This window comes from Eptesicus fuscus, chromosome 15 (assembly GCF_027574615.1).
Source record: "Eptesicus fuscus isolate TK198812 chromosome 15, DD_ASM_mEF_20220401, whole genome shotgun sequence".
In the NCBI taxonomy this organism is placed as follows: Eukaryota; Metazoa; Chordata; class Mammalia; order Chiroptera; family Vespertilionidae; genus Eptesicus; species Eptesicus fuscus.
The window spans coordinates 1,031,957-1,052,427 of record NC_072487.1 but is presented as its reverse complement, the minus strand read 5'-3'; the positions used below and the strand labels follow the sequence as shown (position 1 = coordinate 1,052,427).

Sequence of the window (20,471 nt, the reverse complement as noted above, 5' to 3'; positions counted from 1 at the left end):
ATGCCCTGCCAGCAGACGTCCGCCCAGGTTTCTGACTCGGCAATAGTTGCTTATCTTCAGGATATTTCCTAAGAACAACGTTTCTTCTCTCTCTCTCTCTCTCTCTCTCTCTCTCTCTCTCTCTCTCTCTCTCTCTCTCGGTTAATCCTCACGCAAGGATATTTTTTCCATTGACTTCTTGTTTTTGTTTTTGTTTTAGAGAGAGTGGACAGGAGTGGGAACACAGAGAGAGAAACATCGACGTGAAAGAGACACATCAATTGGCTGCCTCCCGCAAGTGCCCAGACCAGAGCCAGAGATCAAGCCTGCAACCGAGGTATGTGCCCTTGACCGGAATCAAACTCGAGCCCCTTCAGTCCACAGGCCGACACTAACCACTGAGCAGCTCTGGCCAGGGCTCTTTTATCTCTGAAGCTCCAGCACACAGGTCCCTGCCTGTGGGACAGTTGCGGGGGGAGGGGAGGGATCCCCGCATTGACTTGATAGCCGGCCTCTGGGTGCCTGTTGAGGGGTCTGCTGAGGATGTGGGGCCCTGTCTCCATCTCCACGCATTGCAGCCCAGGCCCCCCCAGTGCTCACAGTCCCCCTGCTCCCCCACCCAACGCCAAAGCAGCGGCCCCACCTTCCCTCAGGCCACAGTGCTCCTCCCACTGCCCTTCTAGGCCTTGGTGCCCCCTGGCTGGCCTCCTGGGGGGAGGGGGGCTCCCAGAGACCTGTCCCTTGCACGCCCACCCCACCCCGTTGCTGTCCTCCGCAGCCGGGCACTATTCCTGAGGACGCTCAGCGAGTTCTCCGTGTCTCCGCGGGGAAGGGCGGCCTGGGCCCGACTGTCCGAACCGGCCGGAGGGTGTCTTTCCTCACCCTGCCGCCCCGCAGCCGGGCCTCCCGTCCCCACCCCCGGAGGCCGGCCGGGCGGGCCCCTCACTATGGCCCCGTGGGCACGTGTGTGGGGGCTGGGCACGGGAGAGGCTGGGGCCCCACGGTCCAGGTCCCCGGGGAGCCCAGAGGTGGGCCTCGGTGGGGTGCCCAGGCTTCCCTCGCAGACCCCTCATTGTGCTGCGGGCTTCCCACTCAGTCTGAAGCTGTAGGACTCTGACTCCGTTTCCGCAGCTGTCAAGGGGGAGCATCCTGGGGTTGTGATGAGACTGGCCTCGTGGGGCCTCTGTTGCCCCTGCCCGGGGCTGCGGGGCTTCTGTCTCCTGCATTTGCAGGGGCCTGGCCAGGGCTGGGAGAGGTGGCCTCGCCTCCCAGGGACTCGGGACCGAGGCAGCAGCATCTACACAGCTGGGCGGGCCCGTGGGGGGCACTGGCTCATGCCTAAGCTCACCTGTGCCCGCCAGCCGCACCTGGGCCCTACTTCGCTGTGTCCCCCCGAACCGGGGCTTCACCCACCTCCTGTGTACCCACCTGCCCCACGGGTGCCGTCTCTGTGCCGACCTCACTCGCACCCTGTCCCCTTCATCTGGGCCCCACCCACCTCACCTCCCCTGGACCCACTCCCACTGCAGCTGGCCCATCACGTGTGCGCCCTCCCCCGTGCCCTGCTCCCACCTCACCCCTGATCAGACGCCCTGCCGGCCCCTACGTTGCCCTCTCAGAACCGCAGGTCGGCACCGGAGATGTGCCCAGGCTGGCAGTGGTGGCATGCCCCCGGTGTCACAAGGACATTAGAGACGGGGGTCCCTCTGGTCACTGGCCCCTAACTCCTTCCTCTCTCTCCTAAGGCCCCTGGAGCTCCCAACCGTGACCTCCCTACTTCTTTGTGAACCCCGCATCCGCGCTCCTGCCCCCACGGGACATGGACCTGTCCGCCTCACCTCCTGGGCAGGGCCAGAGAGCTTATGGCCCACAGGCCTGGGTCACTGCGCCCTTCTGTCACCCTCGTCGCCCACCCAACCACCAGAGGCCCACCTCGGGGACTCTAAACCAAGACTGCCCACCTGCTGGCCGCCAGCATTTATTCCCGCAGACAAGCTCTGCCCAGCCCTCCAGGGACCACGCCCAGGCGCCCGTGTGGCACGGGGGCCCGTCGTTTCTCAGTGAGGCGCTCAGGAGCACACCCCTCCTGGCGGCCCGGCCCGGCCCACCGCCCTGCCCCGCGAGCGTCTCCACTTGGGGCGGTGGGCGAGGGCACCTGGGAGCCGGGGTGCGCAGAGGAGGCGGTGGAGCCGGGACCGGGGCAGCTCAGCTCCCATGTGCAGACGGCGCAGACAGCGGGCAGTGGCCGGAGGGATGCACAATGCACGTCCACCAGGTGTCGCCAGCCCGGTCCGGACCGTCCTCCTGCGAGAGCCCTTGCACACAGTTGCCCCGTGTCCCTCTCTGGGCCTCGCCGCTGGCCTGAGGGCGGAGGCCAGGCTCTTTCCCGAGATGTGCCGGGTGACTCTGGACAGGTGGCCACCCTCCTGTGCCTGCCAGCCCCTCAGCAGTGGGCACACTTCATCTCCGGGGCCATCTTCAGGCGAGCACAGACCCTGCTGTGGCGGCTACAGAGCAGGGGCCACGGCCAAGACTCAGCTCCTGGTCCACAGGCCTGGGCTTCGGGCCCTGGGCTGGCCGGGCCAGGTCCCCATGGCGACCACGCTTAGGGCTCTCAGCCACCTCGGCTGCAGCTCAGTGGCTGGGATGCTCAGGCACAGGCCTGCCGGGCCTGCCGCACAGTCCAGGTGGCGGGCGGCAGCGTCTCCGCAGGTCCGGCACTCACTGTGCAGCCAGAGGGGGCCGGGCGGGTGGTGGCCCACTGTCCTGCAGCAGAGGAGAGGGGAGGGGAGGGGAGGGGAGGGGAGGGAGAGGAGAGGAAGGGAGAGTCAGCACCCGTCCCGGCAGCACCACCTGCCATCACCCACAGCAGGGAGCAGAGGAGTGACTCTGGGCCGAAGGGGCTGGTCCCAGGCGGCATGGCCGGGCTCCTTGGGTGCGGCCTGAGGCTCGGGCTGCCAGGCGGCAGAGTCCTGGCACAGCACGTCTGAGAAGGTCGATGTGGAAGTAGCAGCCGGTGCCTCACTCCAGGCCACGCCACCATCTGGCACCCACAGAGGGCCACGTGGGCAGGCGGGCGGGGCCCACAGAGGCTGGGCCTAGTGCTGCTGCCTCCCTGCAGACGCCATTCTCATGGGGGAGGCCGGGCTGCCTCCGGCCTGAGGGGAGGGGTGGGGGACCAAGACAAGGGCTGGGCCGCTGACACTTCCTAGGGTCACCTAAAGGTCATTTGGATGGAGCAGTACCCCTCGGGAATGAATCCACCGTGGGGTCAGGACAGATATAACACAGGAAAAAAGTGAAACAGAAGAGCCAGAGTGTGGCTCAGCAAGGAAGGGCTGGGAGTGAGTCAGTCAGCTGTTCTCTCATCTCACACACACACACTCACACACTCACTCACACACACATACTGACACACACACACACACCACAAACACACTCATACAAGCCCACACACACTCACACACACACAAACTCACACATTCACACACACAAACTCACACACACACACTGACACACACACCACAAACACACTCATACAAGCACACACACACACTCACACACACACGCACACACTTTTACACACACGCACACACAAACTCACACTCACTCACACAAACTCACACTCACTCACACGCACACACACACTGACACACACCAAAAACACACTCATACAAGCACACACTCACACACACTCACTCTCACACACACACGCACACACTTTCACACACACGCGCACACACTGACACACACACACCACACACTCATACAAGCACACACACTCACACACACACTCTCTCTCTCACACACACACACACACACACACACACACACACTCACTGTGGACCTGAGAAAGAAGACACCTAAGAAGGGCTCCTGGTGGCTAACTGGGCTCAAATTAGAAAACAAAACAAAACAGAGCCTAGCAGCCATTTCTGCACAGGGAGGAGCTGCACTGAACCCCGCCCCAGCCTGCGCTGTGTTTCTGCCCCTGAGGGGCCCTTATAAAGGAGGTCAGAGAATCCTATTCCAACCAATAGGATTGAGGCTTTCCCCATCCAATCAGAGCTGCGCAGCTCTGACCCACCAGAGTGGCTCTATTCTGACCAATCAGGACAGTGGCTTTTGGACCAATCAAACTGCAAGGATTTGGCGTTCTCATTTGCCTGGGGACAGACCAATCAGGGACCGGTCGGTGGGCAGTCTGTCTAGGTAAGCAGCTCCCCTGGGGTTCTGGGAGTGCCCTTTGCCTTCCCACCAAGACAGAGCCCTGAGCCGAGCCCACAGCGGGGCGAACCACAGCTGAGCTCTTCTGCAGCCAGTGCTGTTTTCACGCTCACACTGTGTTACAGCCTGCGGTGTCACATTGAGCTGTTTGCACCCAATAGTTTCCTTCTTTACTGAACCCCAAATTGGGGACTCCTGTTGGCATTGAATTGGTTACAATGACCATTGGTTGACCACACACACACACTCACACTCAAGTGCACCCCCACATACATGCACACATGCTCATACACGCACACATAATATGCACATACAAACTCATCTATACACACTTCTACACATACATGCATGCACATACACATTAACACACACATACATACCTCCCCTCACATTAACATATACACACATACACACAGGCACATACACACACTGACATATACACATCCACATGCATAGTCACACACATATACACATGTACCTGCATACACTTACAAACACATGCTCACACACACACTCACATATACACGTGCACGTATACACATACACACTTACACACTTACATACATACCCACAGATATGCACATGCACACACTTACACATGTGCACATACATACACACTCAGACATGCTTATACTCATTCACACTCATATATACACTCACATGAACACTCATACACATTTGCTCACATAAACACACACATTCACACACTCATATATGTGCTCATACACACACACTCGCACACACACACACACACATGCACCATCCACCACACATCCCACACCTCCTCCTCGCTCGGGATGCTTAGAGCAGCCATGACACAAGCTCAGTGCCATTTGGAAGCCCCTCAGACCCCCCTGGCGGGCTGGCCCTGCGCAGACCTGGGCCTTCCACGCACTGGTGTTGAGAGCGCAGGGCTGCGCTCCCGCCTTCTACACTTGGTTCTGAGATACGTCATTTGACATCTGTGATAGACACTCAGGGCCCTGCCACAGCGGGCAGCTAGACCACGCTGCAGTGTCTAGGGAGGGACCCCAATATCACAAGTAGCTTCCTAGGAGGCTCCCAGGAACCTGGCTTTAGAGCCATAGGCCGTTGTGTGCAGAGAACGGGAAGGCGCACTTTGGAGGAAGCCCCATTTCTCTCCCATCTCCCCTGCACTCCATACACTCAGGCCGGTCCTTGAAGGGAAGCCGCAGGGGCGTGGCACCCTCAGGAGGGCGCGGGGAGGAGGGGGGGCCCTCAACGGCTTTGGGGGCCACAGCAGATCTCTCCTCCAGGTCCCCAATCACGGTGGTTGTGAATGAAGGTGCCACTGGCTCCCATCTGCTTCTGCTGATTGTGTGCCCCCAAATCCAGGTGTTGCACCCTGACCCCTCTGTGCGACTACACTTAGAAATGGGCCTTTAGGGAGGTAATTGCCCCTCGCCAATGTGACAGGTGTTCTTACACGGAGATGACGACAGAGAAGGCGGCGTCTGCAAGCCGTGGGAGGCCGAGGGAGACCCGCCGCCCACCCCTGGGGCTGGGACTTGCCGCCGAGGCCTCTGCCCGGAGGGTCTGTCACAGCCGCCGGCTCACGGCTCCTGACCATGGGTGCCAGGACCCGGGAACCTGGCGCACAGGCAGGATGCCGACCTTCCAGGGCCGCTGCTCAGCCACCTGCACGGAGCCGTCCTCCTGGTCCCGGGGAAGCTGGCTGCCCAGGCTGCCGGGTGGCAGCTCATGTGCAGGCGCAGGGACACCCACCTCCACGCTCTGTTGGGGCTCGGCAGGCGCCCCAGGGCTGGAGCTCACGGGGGCCACGGGCTGTGTCAGGAAACACTCTCCACAGACGCGGCTCTGCCGGCCACTCTCTGTCTTGAACTCGGAGCACTTCCCACAGATGACCTGCCAGACAGAGGACCGTGACCTCCCTCCCGTGGACAGAGCCTGCCCTGGGAGAGGCCGAAGAGCCACAGCCGGGAGAGACACAGTGGGTGAGGGAGGTCCTCTGCGGGCCCTGGGGGCCAGGGGTCTGGGGAGGGCAGAGATCAAGGCTGGGGGCCCCGGCGTCTGCATCATGGAGGAGGGCTGGGAGGAGGGCTGGGAGGAGGTGTCACAGAGGAGGGCTGGGAGGAGGTGTCACAGAGGAGGGCTGGGAGGAGGCGTGAGAATGGCTGCCTAGCCCCACTGCCCAGCTCACCGCCCCACACAGCTTGCAGTGGTGCCTTCTCTTGGTGATGGAGTTGAAGGTCTCGCCGCAGCCCCTGCAGCTCTGCTTCTCCTTGTCCCGCCTGGTCTTGGAGGACCCTCTCGTGAGCTCGAGCTGTGGGAGACACAGGGCGGCGCAGTCAGCCCCCAGCACCCGTGGGGGCGGCTGTAGGATGCATGGGCAGCACTGGCAGGGGAAACCCCGATTAGACAAGGGAAGGAAGCAGGAGCCTGTGGCCATGGCTGCCCCGCCTCTCTCCTGTCACACAGTGAGGCTCTCAGGGATCCGGACTCCATGCTGGGATGCTGGCCAGGGACTCAGCCACCGGAGGTCATGCTGAGAGAGACGGAGGCTGTCTGCACAGAGGTCCGAGTCAAGGACTGGGTGTCTGTCTTGAGCATCGGCTATGTGGCCCTCACGCTCCCGCTCTATCCTTTACTGGGCCCTGGAGCGTGGCACACACTCCTCACGCGTGGCACACGCGTGGCGGTGCTACCCCTGGGGCCGACAAGCCGATGTCCAGCCTCCAGATCCGAGAGAATGAATGCGTGTCTAGGTCACAGGTCTGTGGTAATTTATTACAGAAGCTCGAGCTGACTAATACTGAGACCTGGGTGCAAATTTTGACTACTTCCCAGCTGTGTGGTCCCCACTCACCATCCCCCCAGCCCCTGTGGGCCCCACAGCCTGGCACAAGGCGCCCAGGGGCAGGCTGGCTCCCCCTAGGCTCAGCTCCCCTCCATGTCATGACTCCCTGCCCCATGGACACTGGGTGTCAGACAGCCCTGGGCCCCTCTCACTTTATCCCACAGAGGCCCTGCTAAGGGGAGAATGGGCGTCACAAACACTGTAAGCAAAAGCAATGCTTCTCAGAACAACCAAGATGGCGGCATAGGTAAACACTGGTACTCACCCCCTCCCACAGCCACATCAAAATTACAACTAAAATACAGAAACCCATCCTCCAGAACTGCCTGAGAGCTGGCTGAATGGAAGCCCTACAACTAGAGAAGTAAAGAAAAAGCACATTGAGGCTGGTAGGAGGGGTGGAGGCGTGGAACAAGCTGGTCTGGCACCCATGTGTGCCACTTTTTTAATTGAGAGGGAGATCATGTCTGCAGAGCTTCTCCTCCCCTCCATGAGGAGCAAGGGGTTCCAGACCCCAGCCCAGGACTCCAGAGCTGAGAAGAGAAGCCCCCATAACCTATGACTGTAAAAACCAATGGGGATTGAGGCTCAGTGACACAGAGGCTGCTGGAGACCCAGGTGTTCCGCTTAAAGGGATAGCGCATGAACTGAACTGACAAGATATGGATGTGAGGAGTTCCAGCACCAGGGCAAAGCTTGGGGGGACCCAGATACATATGAGGTGACATCAGGGCAGGAACTTGGGGGTGGCTTTCTCCCAGAAAGGGTGCTCACAGGGGTCATTGTTCCTGTGCTGGGACCTCCTGTGTCAGAGCTGACTGGCAGACATATCTGAGTCTCCATCAGCCTGGAGCACACTGTTTGCTCTGCCCTGGTGATTCTGAGACCCTGCCCCATCCAATTTGCAGCCCCATCCAAGCTGTTTGCAGTGGCTTTTGCATATTAATGGTCTGTCCTTGCTCATGCTTCAGACTTTGCTAAAATCTCTCAAACAAGCTGCAGCTGGTGACAGCATGCCCCAAACCTATCAATAAAAGGTACAAGACCTGGCATTAGCACCAGCCTGCTTTGGTTCACAGCCAGGCCTCACCTGGGCACCTCCAAGCCCAATACAAATAGCATGTAGCAGCCATCTGCAGATCTCTCTGTAGCTCCTGCCAGGTGGCCCCAGGCAGTGGCTGACTTTGCACCTCCCTGGAGACTCAAGAGCCAGTGCACCCAGCGGTCAGTTTCAGACCACACCAGATTACAACTCCTCACATCCATAAGCGACACACTCAAGGGCCAGACTCAGTGAGCACCAAAGACCCACTGAAGCAAGTCTTGCTCCATAGGGGTGTTCCCTGCCAAGCAGCTCTCCCACTGTAGTCACAGCTGGTCCTCACAGCCAATGGGCCTGGAGGTCAATTCCTACCAGTGACACCAACAACAATCAAGGCTCAACTACAACAAGACTGTGCACACATCCCACACAGGGGAGCACCTAGAGTGTCCAGCTCAGGTGATGGGGGAGGCTGAGCCACTGGGCCCTATAGGACACCTAGTACACAAGGCCACTCTACCAATTCCAGGAGACATAGCAGCTCTACCCAATACATAGAAACAAACACAGGGAAGCAGCCAAAATGCAGAGACAAAGAAACATGTCACAAATAAAAGAAATGGAAGAAACCAAACTACTAGATATAGAGTTCAAAAACCACAGTTATAAGGTTTCAAGGATCTTAATGAGAGTTTCAAGGGACTTTCAAGGATCTTAGTGAGAATGCAAAAAAAAAAAAAAAAAAAAAAAAGGATAAAGGAAAAGGACCAGTCAGAAATTAAGCATACACTGACTGAAATAAAGAATAATATACAGGGATTCAACAGTAGAGTAGAGGATTCTGAGAATGAAATCAACAAGTTGAAATATGAGGAAGCAAAAAACATCCAATCAGAAGAGCAAAAAAAAAAAAAAATAGAATTCAAAAATATGAAGAAAATGTAAGGAGCTTCTGGGACAACTTCAAGCGTACCAACATTCGAATTATGGGAGTGCCAGAAGGAGAAGAGAGAGAGCAAGATATTGAAAACCCATTTGAAGAAATAATGACAGAAAATGTCCCCTACCTGGTGAAAGCACAGAGAGTCCCAAACAAGAGGAACCCAAAAGAGGCCCACACTGAGACACATCATAATTAAAATGCCAAGGGCTAAAGACAAAGAGAGAATCTTAAAAGCAGCAAGAGAAAAGCAGTTAGTGACCTACAAGGGAGTGCCCATACGACTGTCAGCTGATTTCTCAGCAGAAACTTTGCAGGCCAGATGGGAGTGGCAAGAAATATTCAAAGTGATGAATAGCAAGAACCTACAATCAAGATTATTCTACCCAGCAAAGCTATCATTTAGAACTGAAGGTCAGATAAAGAGCTTCACAGACAAGAAAAAGCTAAAGCAATTCATCACCACCAACCACTATTACATGAAATGTGGATGGGTATTCTTTAAGGAAAGGAAAAAGGAGAAGAAAAAGATAAAAAATATGAACAATAAAAAGGCAATATGGATACTTATCTATCAATAATTTAATCTAAAAATAAAATAAGAAATCTAATGAACAGAATAAACTGGTGAATAAGATAGAATCAGAGGCATGGAAATAGAACAGACTGATGATTCTCAAAGGGAAGAGGGTGGGGTGGGGCAGGAAGAGATTAAACAAAGATTTTATATGCATATATGCATTACCTACAGACACAGACAATAGGGTGGTGAAGGCCTGGGGTGGGAACCAGGTAGAGGGGGGCAATAGGAGAAAAAAGAGGGACACCTGTAATACTCTCAACAATAAAGATTTTAAAAAATAAAACAACAAAAAAAAAACAAGAACTAAGCTTCCCACAGCCAGGTGTCCTCCCTGAGGCCACACTGAGCCCTCCCCCATCAGGGCTCCTCCCCAGGAGACTGCCTCTCAGGGCTGCTGGGGCCTGAGGTGAGGAGGGGGAGGGAGGTGGGCCCCAGGGAAAGGAAGGGGAGCGGAGCCGCCCAGGGGATGTGCAGTGGCTAGAGCTTTAGAATGACTCTACTGTCCCTGTTTTCCAGGTGAGAGCACGAAGGCCCGGGAGGTGGGCGAGGTTGGCAGCAGGTGGCCAGACCCGCCCTCTTGCCCGTGAGTCCAGACATACGCCTGGGTCCAAAGGCAGAATCACAGCGCTCGGCCTGGTGGGCAGCACCACGACTGCTGAGAGTGGAGAGGCCAGCGGGCCAGCAGGGTGTCCCCAAGGGGCTGGACGGGGTGTCGGGCCAGCCCACCGGGGGAGGAGAAGCAGTGGTGGGGCTGGTGTGCAGCCGGCAGCGTGGCCCTGACGGCCAGCAGAGACCCGTCCCGGCTGGAGGCACAGGCGCCGAGTGGCGGGGCAGGGCTGGGAGGGCCCTGCTGTCCTTTGCCACGGACCAAAGGCAGCAGCGGAGCTAGCCAGGCGCTGCGTGCTGCGGGCACCGTGCCCACCGCTGCAGACCTGGAGGCGCTTCCTGAAGGCAGCTCCCCACACGAGGTCTGGCAGCACTGGTGGCCGGCTGGCGACCACGTGGCTGTGGGCAGGGAGCCCCCGGCGTCTCCGCACGGGCCTTCCTGGCCAGTCACACTGCTTGGACAAGGCTATCTGAGCAGCTGGCCAAGGAGCCGCTCATATTTTCTGTTTGGGTGTCACTCAGGGAAGTGCAGCAGCACCAGCTCCTGGGTCCCAGCCCCCACCTCTCCCCCCCCCTCCCCTCCCCCCAGGCCGCCTGGCAGTGTGGGTTGTGGGTCGGAGGAGGTCACTCAGCCTCCCTCTCCAGCAGACTCAGTCACGCAGGGGGAGCGGGAGGAACATCCAGAAGCACCAGGTCCCCGCGGGCAGCCTGGGCAGCCAGCACCGAGGACGGGGTCACTCAGGATCCTCGGTCCTCCAGGCGCCCACCCTCCGCCCGCAGACAGCCCCCCGGTGGGGTGGAGGCAGCCAGGCTGTTTGGGATGGAGGGGAGGGGCTCACTCAGCAGCAGGTCCCACGTCCCACGGAGGGTCTGGCCCAGGAAGGGCCGTTTCTATGCTCCTGCCCGGAGCGCAGTGTGAGAAGGCTCTGGGCTCAGGCTGCCTGCCCTGCGGGGCTTACCTTCTCCTGGGAGAGGAGCTGGCAGGAACTGGGCCTGAGAACCCCAGGATCAGACCAGCACCCCACAAATGAGCTTACTCTTCCTCTCCAAATATGCTAAGGAAAGTTTATGCCTGGCATCTTGTAGCAAAGGTCATTCTTTTTGGGGTGTCAGAATTAAGACCCACTTGCGAGTGCCTCCTACAACGTCCCTGAGTCGTGCCGCGAGGCACAGAGCTGCACGCGGGCCCGCAGGCCGTCTGCTGCCGCTGGTTGGTTCGCACTGGGCCCAGCCCCAACCTGGTGGGTAAAGGGCCGGAACCGGGAGGCCGAGCTGGGCCCTGGGCCCCTGGGAGGCGGAGCCCCAGAAGGAGGAGGCGGAGCCTGTGGACCGCCGGGCCCAGCCGCTGTCGCCCACAGCTCTACTGGGCAAAGCCTGGCAGGGGCGATCCCACCTTCTCACCCATCCAAGGAGGGGGGCGACCCATGGGAGGGGTCCCTTCCACCTAGAACGTTCTCTGGGGGGCCCACACACCCCGCCCACCTCTTGCTCCGCTCTCCCTGCCTCGGGGTCGGGTCCCCTGACACGCAGCCCATGGGCTGCACTGCTCCGCGTCCAAGACTCAGCCCCTGTGCCGCCGCCTGTGGACGCCCCGGGAAGTCTGCACCCGCAGAGAGTGGGCCCCATGGCCCTTGAGGGCAGGTGGGGAGGGCCGGGCCAGGGCCCCAGCGCTCTGTGCAGGGTGTCAGGGAGGCTGCGGGGACGTGTGCCCTGGCAAAGGACAGAGGAGCGAGTAGGGGAGGGCTGCCCCCGAGGTGCGAGGCCCCTCTGTTGTTGGCTCGGCAGCTACATGCCTGATGCTTGGGTGTGTGAGCTGCTCCTCTGATGCTCTAGCTGTTCCAGGAAGGAGCGTGGCAGTGCCTCCCGCCTGCACTGCCCGGGCTAAGGAAGGTGAGCAGGCTCGGGATAGGGGTCTTGGGCACGTGCCTCCCTGGACCCATCCTCCTGGGCCCAACAGACTGGTCAGATGCCACCTCCAAGAAGCCTTCCCTGATAGCACCCCTCAGGCCCTCCTGACAGGGCCCCTGCCTGCCAGAACTCCCAGTCCACGGATGGCCTTTCCTCTCTGGACGGCGGAGCCCTTCAGGGCCCGGCCTGCCTCGATTCACACTCACTCCACACACAGCACACAGGCGGCCAGCTCAGGTCTCCGGAGCTCAGCTGGGCCCTCCACGCGCCGAGGGCGCATGTGCAGGTCCCAGTGGCCCCCACCCTCCACCAACAGGCCAGGGTCGTCACTGTGGGACCTGCTCACACACAGGTCACTGTGGTCTGAACGCACCCTCCAGGCCACTCTCGTTTGACCCAGTGTCCACCTCCTGCCTCTGCTGTGGTCACTCACCCCTGCGGCACCCCCTCTGCCGTCGGCGGCCACCGCAGGCTCCTCGGAGCTGGCGCTCGTCGCCTGAAAGGGATGGAGACCGTTGGCGTGAGTGGAGGCTCCGGCCACACGCCCAAGTCCAGGCAGCGTTGGGATGGGCCCAGACCTGCCCCTGACCATCGCAGCCCGCAGTGAGCGGCCCTGCTCCCAGCTCACTCCTCCCTCAGGTGTCCCTGTAGAGAGCTCTGCCCCTGCCCGTGTTCTTTCAAAACAATCCCGAAAGCAGGCAAAGCAGGCCGATTTGAGCAGATATTAAGAAGACTGAGGCGGCCTGCAGGCCGAAGTTTGGCCGCAGAAAAGAGTGCCACCCGGCATCTGGGTCTCGGGCTGCTGCCAGGCCGGGCCGGGCATCCAGCAGCCACATGCCCACCCAGGCACCTCCCACACAGCCCCGGCTCGGGCACTCACAGGGGGCTCTGGAGTCCGGGAGGGGTCCCCGTCCTGGCTGAAGGCGGTGCTGAAGGCCTTGAAGGTCTGGCTGTTCTGTTTGTGCTTCGAGATGGTGGCCTCGATGACCTGGAGCAGGCAGCACAGGCCTCAGCGGTGCTCACGGGGCCCTGCCGCCCACATCCCCTGACCCTGCACACCGAAGTGCCCCCTGACGGGAGGAAGTGAGGCCCTGGGACGTGACCGACAGCAGCCAGGCCTTCCCCCGCTCCCTTCCCCACTCCAGTGCCGCCGTGCAGAGCGGGCTCCCCGGGGGTGCTCCAGGCCACGGGTTCTCTGTGCGTCTGAGGCCTGTCTCCCTTCCCTGCATCACATTCCCACTTGGTCTCTGATTCCCGTTTTCTCTCCCACCCAGATCCCTGTTCTAAGCACTTTGGAAGCCGGTCTCCAACAATTAGCGTGTGGCCCGGCCTGGCCACTCCAGGCTCCCTGTGCTGTCCGGGTGCTGCTCACCTCCCCCCCCCCCCCCCCCCCGTCGGCCCTGGAAACACAGGCTCCACCCTGTGAGCCCCACCCCTCGTCCTGCTCTGCCTGCCGGGCTGTGGAGGGGGCAGTGTGGCCCCCCCGAGCCAGCGGACAGCAGAGGCCCACCCCCAGGGGAGGGCACCTCCCTGTCTGCCCACCTCCAGGCCCTGTATATGTGTGTTTTTATTGATTTCAGAGAGGAAGGGGGAGGGAGAGAGAGATAGAAACATCCATGATGAGAGAGAATCATTGGTCAGCTGCCTCCTGCACGCCCCGCACTGGGGATGGAGCCAGCAACCCGGGATGTGCCCTGACCGGGAATCGAACCGTGACTTCCTGGTTCCTAGGTCAATGCTCAACCACTGAGCCACACTGGCCAGCTCTTTATGTTTCTTTATTTACCGGGGGGAGGGCGGGGGGGAGGGGCAAACAAGCCAATTGAAAGGTTCCTGGTGTCTAAGGTGCTTATGAACTTGGCCACTCACCACTTCCAGGCAGACAGACAGGTAGGGCACTGCCTGGGGCTACTCAAACCTTTGTTCCAACGGAATGGCCACCCTGCTCAAGAATTAGGCGATTTGGTTACTCTAAAGCTTTAGGAGCTTCACCTGAATCCATTCTTTCTTCTCCTCTTCCGTCCTCGGAGAAACAGAAACAGGTTTTATGACGTCAACCTCAGATCCTGAGTAACCGCCCGACTCCTCCCCGCCGGACCGCCATGCCCGAGCCACGCACTGGATCCAAGGGCAGTTTCAGACCCAGAGGACGGCCCGCAGGGCTCCGGGACTGGCCAGAGGGGTCAGGTGTAGTCACAGGGGTCAGATGGGGTCAGGTGTGGCCAGAGGGGTCAGGTGTAGTCACAGGGGTCAGATGGGGTCAGGTGTGGCCAGAGGGGTCAGGTGTAGTCACAGGGGTCAGATGGGGTCAGGTGTGGCCAGAGGGGTCAGGTGAAGTCACAGGGGTCAGATGGGGTCAGGTGTGGCTTGGTGTGGGCAGGTGTGGTATGCAGAGGCCTCTGCAGGGGCGGGAAGGCAATGCCTCCTGGCAACAATGGGCTATCACCAAGGCCCCGGTGGGAGGGAGGGTCTCCCACACGCTGTCACCAATCCGAGCACAGGCCTGGCACGGCCCCCCACGGTGGTGTGACAACGGCTACCGGCCCTTAAAGCAGACGTGCTGCCCTGTGGCCCGCAGCTCTGCGCCAGGAGCCCACCGGGCAGACCCAGCGCACCTGCTCCAACCTGGGGCGGGTGCTGCGGCCAGACCCGCGGCCTGGGGCCGCCGGAGAGCCAGTCCGTGGCCCTCGTGAAGAATTACATTGCTTTAGGAAAGGAGCTCTGCTTAAGATGATTTCTGAGATATGAAGTGAAAAAGGCAAGGTGCAGAACAGGCTACACAGTAAACAGCCATCTGTGACTTTAAAGGTAGATACACGTGTGTGAGCACAGAGACCCTGCAGGCGTGTGAGGGGCGGGAGGGGTGCCCCCTGCGGAGGGGGTGGGGGGGGCTTAGCCTTCATGGACTCCCCTCAGCCAGTTACAGTTTAAACCACAAATAAATGAATCCATAAAAGCACACAGCAAGGTCGTCCGGTTTAGAAAGGAGTCGCGGGCTGAAACTCCCGGCCAAAGACAGTTCTCACGGCAGCGAAGGCTGCGCAGCTGAGCCTACCGGGCGCGCAGCTCCAGGGCCCGGCTCCTTCCCGCGAGGATGAACGTGGGGGCGGCCGGCGGCTGGCTGGCGTCCTGCACCTACGGGCACGCGGCCAAGGACAGAGGGAACAGTCCCCGAGCGGCCTGCACTGCCGTCCTGCCCTCCCCCACGGAGGCCTTCTGAGGGGCGCGGGCTCCCGTGCCCTGGGGAGAGCCGGCTCAGGGCCCAGGAGGGCCGCTGGCGGGTCTGCGGAGGGCGAGCCAGGACCTCTCCCCCACCAGCCTGCCTGCCCCGTGCCGGGACCGGCTGAGCCCGTCCCCACCAAGGAAGCCACAGCAGGACACCTGACGGACGGACGGACGGACAGCGGGAGTGCCCATGCCGCGGCGGGCGGCCCTCGGCGTGACCGCAGACCGGCGCCCGCAGGGGCAGGGCCGGGCGGCTCAGTGGCCCACAGGGCAGCCCCAGGCGGAGGACCGCTGCTCTAACACACCCAGGGGATCACACACTGATTCTTCTTTTTTTACAGGGAAACACCAGAAAACTAGTTTCTTCTAACTATGGTTGTTAGTTAGTCGTTACTTTCAATGGTACTTCTTAAACCTGGATTCAGAGAATTCCAAAGTAAGAATTTTTTGTATCACTAGGGCAAACTTCACCTTCCAGAACGGACCAAATGCTTTGCTCGGTCATTACGTTTGCGCTCCTCTCGGTCCGCAGCCTGGCACTGCCGCCCAGCTCAGGCGCAGGCCCGGAGTGGCACGCCCGAGCGGGCAGCAGACGGAGCATGGACGGTCAGGCACCCACCTCGACTCGCCTGCAGACCTGTCAGGGGCCCCGAGCACTGACCGCACAGGGGCCAGGGGCCAGCCAAGGTCCTGGGCCACCCTTCACCTGGGAGCGGGAGCCCACGTACCTACCTGGCAGGGGGCCAAGCAGAGGGACGGGAGCCTGCCCAGCGGCCCCGGACGCCGGCCAGGCAGCCTCGCGGCAGCCCCGTTCGCCTGGGTCGCTGACGGCGCAGAGGCTCACAGAGGCGGCCGGTGCTGGCTGCACGGCGGGGCCAGCGCGTGTCCGAGGCCGGCTCCTGCCTCCCTGCGGGGGGGGGGGGGGGGGGGGGGCTCACCCACCTGGAGGTCGGAAATGTCCATCTTCTCCCGGACACTGAACTTCTGGCCCAGGAGCCGCGGTCGGGGCACGCAGTAGAGGACGGTGCTGTTGAACTTCCACAGGGAAGGGGTGAGGGCAGGCTGCCGCCAGCGCCCGCGGAGGAGGCCGGGCGGGGCGGGCTGCCGAGGCGGGCAGGGCTCACCAGGAAGAGGTGGCGGTCCTGGGCGGCGCCCGTCTTGGCCGACAGCTTCTGGATGGGGCCCTCCTTGATGAGCTCGTTGGCCGGGTTGACCACGGCCTCCTCCCCGCCCAGCTGCTCGTACACTTCCAGGAGCTTGTGCATTTTCTCCTGCGGACAGAGGCCCGGGGCTGTGCGGCCGGCCAGGCTGCGGGGCCTCAGGCCTTCTTCCCGCCCCACCAGCCCAGCCAGAGCCCAGACCGCCACCCGTCTGCGCTCATCTCCCTCTGGCCGCAGGACTGGCTGCGCGGGGCTGACCCACCAGGCCCCAGGGGTGCGGTGGGAGTGGGCAACTGTGGCCCCAGCTTTAAGCCAAGAGGCCTGGGGCCGGACCTGTCCCTCCCACGGGCCTGAGCCAGGCGTGAGCGGGAAGCGCAGTGGAGGCAGCGGCACCCTTGGAACCCTGACCCACACACACAGTGCTGACCCTCACACAGTGCTGACCCCCACACACAGTGCTGACCCCCACACAGTGCTGACCCCCACACACAGTGCTGACCCCCACACAGTGCTGACCCTCACACACACAGTGCTGACCCTCACACACAGTGCTGACCCTCACACACACACAGTGCTGACCCACACACAGTGCTGACCCTCACACACAGTGCTGACCCTCACACACACACAGTGCTGACCCTCACACACAGTGCTGACCCTCACACACACACAGTGCTGACCCACACACAGTGCTGACCCACACACACAGTGCTGACCCTCACACACACAGTGCTGACCCTCACACACACACAGTGCTGACCCACACACAGTGCTGACCCTCACACACACACAGTGCTGACCCTCACACACACACAGTGCTGACCCCCACACACACAGTGCTGACCCCCACACACACAGTGCTGACCCTCACACACACAGTGCTGACCCCCACACACACAGTGCTGACCCTCACACACAGTGCTGACCCTCACACACAGTGCTGACCCACACACACAGTGCTGACCCCCACACAGTGCTGACCCTCACACACACAGTGCTGACCCTCACACACACACAGTGCTGACCCTCACACACACACAGTGCTGACCCTCACACACACAGTGCTGACCCCCACACAGTGCTGACCCCCACACACACAGTGCTGACCCTCACACACAGTGCTGACCCTCACACACACAGTGCTGACCCTCACACACACACAGTGCTGACCCTCACACACAGTGCTGACCCTCACACACACAGTGCTGACCCTCACACACACACAGTGCTGACCCACACACACAGTGCTGACCCTCACACACAGTGCTGACCCTCACACACACACAGTGCTGACCCTCACACACACAGTGCTGACCCTCACACACAGTGCTGACCCTCACACACACACAGTGCTGACCCTCACACACACAGTGCTGACCCACACACACAGTGCTGACCCACACACACACAGTGCTGACCCACACACACACAGTGCTGACCCTCACACACACAGTGCTGACCCACACACACAGTGCTGACCCACACACACAGTGCTGACCCACACGCTGCAGCAGCCTCTGCCCTTGGGCCTGAGCCATCTCAGCCTGAAAACTTCAGGAGCAGACTGGTTGGCCAGCCCTTGTGCTTTTGGTGCAGAAACAGATGGTACATGTGGGTGGGGGGACAAGAAGGAAATTAGCATTGAGACCGAGGAGGACCAGGAGGGTAGATGAAGGGCTTTGTATGGACTGGGGTGCTGGGTGTGCACTTGGGTGTACCGGGGGCTGGGTGTGCACCTGGGTGTGCCGGGGGCTGGGTGTGCACCTGGGTGTACCGGGGGCTGGGTGTGCACCTGGGTGTACCGGGGGCTGGGTGTGCACCTGGGTGTACCGGGGGCTGGGTGTGCTCCTGGGTGTACCGGGGGCTGGGTGTGCACCTGGGTGTACCGGGGGCTGGGTGTGCCCATGGGTGTACCAGGGGCTGGGTGTGCACCTGGGTGTACCCGGGGCTGGGTGTGCACCTGGGTGTACCGGGGGCTGGGTGTACACCTGGGTGTACCGGGGGCTGGGTGTGCACCTGGGTGTACCGGGGGCTGGGTGTGCACCTGGGTGTACCGGGGGCTGGGTGTGCACCTGGGTGTACCGGGGGCTGGGTGTGCACGTGGGTGTACCGGGGGCTGGGTGTACCGGGGGCTGGGTGTGCACCTGGGTGTACCGGGGGCTGGGTGTGCCGGGGGCTGGGTGTGCACCTGGGTGTACCGGGGGCTGGGTGTGCACCTGGGTGTACCTGGGGCTGGGTGTGCACCTGGGTGTACCGGGGGCTGGGTGTGCCGGGGGCTGGGTGTGCACCTGGGTGTGCCGGGGGCTGGGTGTGCACCTGGGTGTACCGGGGGCTGGGTGTGCACCTGGGTGTACCGGGGGCTGGGTGTGCACCTGGTTGTACCGGGGGCTGGGTGTGCACGTGGGGTGTGGGAGAGCTGGTTTGCACTTGGGAGGCAGTTGCAGGCCAGAAGGGTTCTGAACAAAGAATGACAGCATAGGTGCCCCTGGGAAATCTCTGATGGAGAAGGGCGGGTCAGAGGCCAGGGCCCGGCTGGTGGCTTGGGGCGGCGTGGGGAGGTCTGTGGGCCGAGGTTGAGGGCAGGTGGGGAGGAATGAAAGCATGAAGAGCCCAGTGAGCACACGCTGACCATTCCCCAGCGCCACCCCTGGGTGCTCACGGCCGCCACCGGAGCCTCCCGCACTCACACCTGGTGGGCGGCGCCTCCCTGGACTTGGGGAGAGAAATGCCGTGCAGCAGGCATGTGACAGGCGGATGGAGTCCCCACAGCAGGGGGCACAGGAGTCCACCCAAAGGGGAGGCGTGTCCATCCCCCTCAGAGATGTAGGCCCAGGAAGCGGCCCGCTGTCCACAGTCCAGGCCCTTCTGCAGAGCAGCTTCCCCCTCCCTAGACTCAGTTTGGGTAGGAAAAGGGGGGTTAGATTTAAAAGACCCAGAGGGAAATATGGGCACCCCACATGGACCTGGCCCAGACCAGACCTGGGAGCAGATGGGCAATGAGGGCGCAGGAGGCAGACCACACACAGCTGTCCCAACACAAGCCGGCAACCCTCAATCTCGCCTTGGAGAAAACTGGGATTTAAAAAAGTATTCCACTTTCCTTTTTCTCTCAAAAAACAACAGTGCCCTGCAGCATGGCATCGGATTTAACTGTCGCCGAGAAACAAACACAGCAGCCGTGCACGCCACCAGGCCTCGGGGTGGAAGACGCACCAGGCTGGGCGGGACCTGCACGTGGAGAGCCAGCAGTGTGAGCCAGCGGAGTGCCAGGCTCGGCGCGGGCTCCACACCCCGCAAGCCCGGGCATTCGATCAGCAAGGAGACGCGTCTCCTCCACCCTCGGGCTGCTCCTGGAGGAAAGGCCGCCCTGGGGGCAGAGCCCCAGAAGAGACCCCAGAGCGGGCGGCTCCCTCTGCCGGGGACACCGAGCCCTGGCTCCTGGATCTGGGCCTGCGGCCCCCAGAACGCGAGGCGTGCGCTGTGCGCTGCCCCGGCTGTGGGGTTTGTCAGCACCTGACCTGGCCGGCAGGTGAGTGGACGAGTGCGTGAATGGAAGTGAGGGAACCCTGAGAGCTAGTCCTGTTCTCCTTCCACAGCGATGGGATCCCCCAACAGCCCTGAGACAGGTCGGCAGTGACTGTGTGACAGACGAAGGCACAGCGCGCTGAGCACCTACCAATGGTCACCGGGCTCGTACGGGCAGGCCTGTCCAGCGCTCAGGGCCCGGCTGCCCTGAGGGACATGTGGGAACGTGTGCATGCTGATGAGCCCCCTGGGGACAGGCGTGTGTGTGTGTGTGTGTGTGTGTGTGTGTGTGCTCACTGATGGAGCCCACTTGGGGATAGGAGTGTGTGTGTGTGTGTGTGTGTGTGCTCACTGATGGAGCCCACTTGGGGATAGGTGTGTGTGTGTGTGTGTGTGTGTGTGTGTGTGTGCTCACTGATGGAGCCCACTTGGGGATA

The 20,471-nt window shown here is 61.0% G+C and overlaps 1 protein-coding gene across 1 annotated transcript in view; it reads right to left on the bottom strand.

The window, feature by feature from the left end:
• Positions 1-2,598: 2,598 nt before the first annotated feature.
• Positions 2,599-20,471, bottom strand: part of FGD3 (FYVE, RhoGEF and PH domain containing 3) — a 61,579-nt gene continuing 43,706 nt past the window's right edge. Inside the window, exons 8-16 of the mRNA XM_054727421.1 lie at positions 16,474-16,620; positions 16,292-16,384; positions 15,180-15,259; positions 14,117-14,147; positions 13,005-13,112; positions 12,558-12,620; positions 6,389-6,511; positions 5,953-6,093; positions 2,599-2,745 (exon numbers count right to left, since the gene is read on the bottom strand). Coding sequence (XP_054583396.1) covers positions 2,701-2,745; positions 5,953-6,093; positions 6,389-6,511; positions 12,558-12,620; positions 13,005-13,112; positions 14,117-14,147; positions 15,180-15,259; positions 16,292-16,384; positions 16,474-16,620 — 831 coding nt within the window. The 3' untranslated portion in view covers positions 2,599-2,700. The remainder of the gene's footprint in view (positions 2,746-5,952; positions 6,094-6,388; positions 6,512-12,557; positions 12,621-13,004; positions 13,113-14,116; positions 14,148-15,179; positions 15,260-16,291; positions 16,385-16,473; positions 16,621-20,471) is intronic.